The sequence below is a fragment of the Chinchilla lanigera genome, unplaced genomic scaffold, assembly GCF_000276665.1.
Source record: "Chinchilla lanigera isolate Chin_1 unplaced genomic scaffold, ChiLan1.0 scaffold00006, whole genome shotgun sequence".
Lineage (NCBI taxonomy): Eukaryota > Metazoa > Chordata > Mammalia > Rodentia > Chinchillidae > Chinchilla > Chinchilla lanigera.
Window position 1 is genome coordinate 16,424,192 of NW_004955407.1, and position 5,012 is coordinate 16,429,203.

Consider the following 5,012-nt stretch of genomic DNA (forward strand, 5'->3'; position numbering starts at 1 on the left):
ATCCATTCCTAGGCTTCATCATGTCACTACAAGTGGGAAGAAATGAGGCTCCAAAGTTTGCTTCTTTCTCTTTTTCTTTTCCTGCAGTGCTGGGATCCACCCAGGCCCTTGCACATGCTAGGGAAGTACTCTACCACTGACCTACTATCGCTTGGCCTAGAAGTCTAAACTTTTAATGAATACTGCAAGTGAGTTTGCTACAGATAGTGTTCAGGCTGCACTTACAGATACTCACCTACTCACTGATGGTCAGTCACAGTCTGTGCTAAATCCCCATTTATTCCTACCTACAGTCTGTCACCCTTTTCATACCAGATGTGTACCTCTGTGCAGAGATAGTTCCTCCCTTGCTCATCTTAAAAAGAGTGAACTGTACCCATTTCCTTTCCATTGGAAGTAGTTAATAAGTATTTTGCATAGCACCCTTTAATAAACCACAGTATTCTGTCACACAGTGAAGTAATACTTAAGTAAATTTAATTGATACCTACTATTAAAGCAAAACAGAATTATAAAGACAAATAAGCTGAATCCCTCCTCCCAAGCCAGAATTTCAGGATGTCATGGCTCCTGTCTGTCACCGGGTATGAACTCCTTCAATTCATGTATAGAGAAAAAGCTGCATGGTACAAATGAATGGGTACCTTTCCAGAAGTACCATTTCTTAGCCAATTAAATGCCCCGCCAGCACTGGTATTAAAGTGAAGATTTATCTTTCACCATTTTCTTCTAAGCACTTGCTGTATTATTTTCTTCTATCAGATAGTACTGTTTTTCTACTACAAAATGAAAGAATGATTTCTCTTGGCACAAGGCAGGTCTGGAAGGCCTTCCTGTAAACCAGCAGTTATTTTTTTTCCTGGCTATCAGACAATGTTTCATTTAGATACTCTATCTGAGACCTCATCTGAGTGTAGGAAAATGAAACCGCAGATAATCTGCCTGTTGTGGTTGTGAAAGTGTCATGCAGCAATTGCAGAGTGATAGGAGGAAAAAGAGAGACCAGACAAGAACAGCAAATGATTTGCATAAGCATCAACTAAAAGCCAGCATGATGCTAAGTGCCATAGGGAAATATCTCGCCTCATTTTCTTGACAGTCTTGAGCTAGAGGAGCCTTTATAGACTAATATTACAGGGTGATAAAAACTGAGGAGAAAAAAGTAAGCAAATTGCCTAAAGTCATATAACGATCAAAAACCAACCAAGATACAAACCAACCTCTGTCTGATATCAAAACTCTCACAGACGAGTACTAGGGTGAATCCACTGGAAGATGAGTGCTTAGCTCTCAGGAGTGTAATTCTACCATTCCAGCAGCGTGGCAACAACCAGCAAAAACTGCAGCTGATCAAAAGTTGTGGGCCACTGTCCAATTTATTGGAAAGCCTTCTGCAGGCTAAGAAATCTGGCTGTATTCAAGAATTTGATCGCCTTTCCCTCACCAAATCAGCACCTCACAATTCATATGCTCTATATTCTCTCCCTATCGTTCAATCTACTACAACAAGTAATGTCAGTTCTAAAGTTTTTAATCAAACTATTAAAATGATTAAAGAGGACTGTGCAGTTGGCAGAAAAATATCCAAAATCTGTTCAATGCCTCACTTGGTCCTATGGACTCATATATATTCTTTCATGTTATAGAGTGAACAGTAACAAGTTGATTGTGAATGGTTATTGTTATTATGATTAGAGTGACCCAACATTTAGATATTCTTAATTGCTTGGATTCTTGGGTAATTAATGCAACCTTCAAAGAGACAGATCAGGAATCACAATAAATTTTTTTATATCAAATGTGAAAATACAGGCACATGACCCACACTGCCAGAAAGTTTGAAGCAGTTAGCGTAGGTCTCATCAGTGAATATTCCAGGATATTAACTTAATAGGCCCAGAGTTACTTATCACAAGGCTGTAGAGCATGATATTTTGCATAATCAGAATGGTTTATCATCTTTAGTCATCATGTGATTTTTTTATTTATATTTCAATTCACAGAGACATAGGCATATCAATAACAAACAACCAACAATAAATCCAAAATAGCTACAAGGTTGTATAAATATTGCACACTACATCTAGCATATTATGGAGCTCAATAACAAGACAGTTTTCACAAAACACCATATAAATGGTGATATTCACATTATTCACCTGATAAGAAGGTTCTTGAATTTTCTCTTCTTGAAGCATATGCATTTTAGTATTCAAAAGAAAATCATCTTCATTTAGATCTATGAAAAGAGGTAAAGGTTACACACAGGTTTTCAGTAATTATAAGACTCAAGGCTTGGGGTTGTAACTGAGTGGTAATGTATTTTCCTAGCATGCATGACACCCTGTACACAAAAAGCCAAAATAATGACATGTTTTAAGGAGTTTAAGGCTAACTTAATACTCATCATATTTTTATTTACTCTGCTAAGGCATTACATTATCTTGATCATGAATTTTTTTTCATAAACATATATTACTTTTACAAAACAGATCAAAATAAAGTAGCAATTCACTATAATAATCCAAAATGCCCACTGTGGAAGTGTGTTCTTAAGCAAATCAGCAAATCTCACTGTGACTCAGTTTCTCCCTTGGTAATAAAAAGACAGCATCCTCCCTACCAAAGCCCCTTGTAACTCAAAATTCTATGATTCTATGCAGCTATCACTTCATCTGATTCTGTTAAACTAAACTCCCCACCCTGGCATTTTGAGCTTCATTAGCTTGGGTCTTCTCTACATGAATTATTTATGTCAAAATTATTCTGTTCACGCTTTAGTAAAAGCTTTGGAATTTGGTATCTATCCATTTGCTTGCAGCTAAAAGAAGCCTTTTCAAAAGTAACCAATCTCTTTTTAGCCTGTGGAAAAGTGCTTCATTTATTTACATCTGTAGCACACTGTGTGTTCATAGAGGACAAGATGTTAGGGGTCACTTAATCTAAGCCTTTTATTTTACAGATGAGGGCACAAAGACCTACAGAAATCACCTGGCACCAGGGTCCTGACTTTTCCTTTCACCTTTGTTCTTTTATGTGTAACCATTGTTTCAATTTTTCACTCTTTCTTTTTGTCAGTTTCTCTGATGGAAAAAGGACAGGAAAGGCCTATCTTCTCTGCATAGCACAAAGAGGTGCAGAATTGTCTCCAAATCCCCTTTATACTGTGGTCAAAAGATATGCTAAATTCACTGCTCAGTGTCAGAGTTATTTGCACTACAAACTTAGTACTTAAAATCAAAAGAACCATGCTACAAGAATGCAACAAGTCCTTACATTGTATTTTATTTTTTGTAGATTATGTTAGTTATTTTATAATTTTAAAGAAAAGAAAAATAATAAAAACTTTGGTATAAAATTTCAAAACAAGATTGTAGGAGAATAATAATGGTTAGTACATTGAGAATCGATATCTTCAAAGTAGTTGCTCATATTACAAGATATAAGCATGAAAAATTGACCAAGCAATATAGGCATATACTTTCACTTTCATTGAGTTGATAGCAATTAGTAGTATAACTATCTTAACTATCATGTATGTATGTGTATATATATATTTTTTCCTTTTCCCTTCCTTCCTTCTTTTCTCCTTTCCCCCATTCCAATTTCTCATTCCTTTTGAGCATTTACTTCCCATTTCACAATATCTAGTGTATATTTTGAGTCTTATTTACTCTCTCAGCTTCTTTTTTTTTTTTTTTTTTGTTTTGTTTGGGTTTTCTCCGGTACCGGGAACCGAACTCACGACCTTGCGCTTGCCAGGCAGGCGCTTTTGCCGCTGAGCTAAATCCCCAGCCCCTCTCTCAGCTTCTTACACTAGGGAGACAGTGCCTACATTTTAAAATGAGCTAATTTGTGATCTGGTTATTTCAAATAAGATCTTCCATTACAGGGTCAGGATGCTAGCAGGTGAGTTGTTGAAACTTTTACTCTTAATTTCTGTATTTAAGAAGAACAATTTCTTCCCACTCATTTTCCCTTTCTATCACTTCTCATTTTTTATCCATTAACATGAATTTTGAAGAATTCCTTCTAGAGCTTCCTTTCAGAGAATTTCTAGGTGTAGAAAAAATTAAATTGGCTACTATGCTATATGGTGTGGAATCTAGCTGAGAAAATAAGATATGCCCATGTACAACGCATTTATACAACCAGGTAGTAAAATGAGTGACTCAGAAATAGTCCTCCACAATGACATCATTACAACCAAGAGCCCTTGTTGGGCCAGAATGGAAACTTAAAGAATGAATATGATAAGGCAAGGTGGAAGGAAAAGGAAAGAGTATGAGTGCAGCAGCAGTGCTGTGAACACTGTCTTGCAGGGCAGAAAGAGTGAACCATGTTTACATGTAGATGTTGCAATTAGTTGTGCTGAAGGACAATTTTGGACACAGTATAGGAGGTGATGGAGTTGTGTAACCATTAATTGTGGTATGCCAGTGGACCAGATTAACAAACTCCAAGCAGACTAGTGAAGCACAGTACTGGATATGTTTGGGAAGCGTTTCCAGAAATGATTGCCATGTCTGTCAGCAAAGTGAGAGGCAAAGACCCATGCTGATATGGGCTGGCACCATCTAATCGACTTGTAGCCTGGATGGAATGAAAGAGAAAGAAGGGAGAAATCTGCCTGTATCTGAAAAACTGCATCTTTTGCTACCACCATTAGCTGCCCATGGATATCATATTTCAGCTCTTCAACCTTTCAACACAGACTCTGTGTTGGTTTGGGGGTTACTGTGCAAGGGGAAACAGTATAATGCAGGACACATAGTGTATAAAATTGCTAATAATAGTCATCCAAAAATCATATACAAGAGAGTGCAGGAAATCTGTCCACACACTATAGACCAGGAATCCAGCTGAAGGCCTGAATCCTGTGATAATGTCCTGTATGAGTCCAGCTGAATACCTAGAGCCCATAAGAATGCCTCCTACAAGTCCAACTGGAGGCCCAGAGCCCATGACAATATCTCATGCAGGCCTGTTTCACAGATCTGCGCTGGGAAGGC

General features: G+C 37.4%; 1 protein-coding gene across 1 annotated transcript in view; it reads right to left on the bottom strand.

The window, feature by feature from the left end:
• LOC106146920 (putative uncharacterized protein ENSP00000383407) overlaps positions 1-5,012 on the bottom strand; it is a 24,307-nt gene that overhangs the window by 8,076 nt on the left and 11,219 nt on the right. Inside the window, exon 4 of the mRNA XM_013505892.1 lies at positions 2,160-2,239. Coding sequence (XP_013361346.1) covers positions 2,160-2,239 — 80 coding nt within the window. The remainder of the gene's footprint in view (positions 1-2,159; positions 2,240-5,012) is intronic.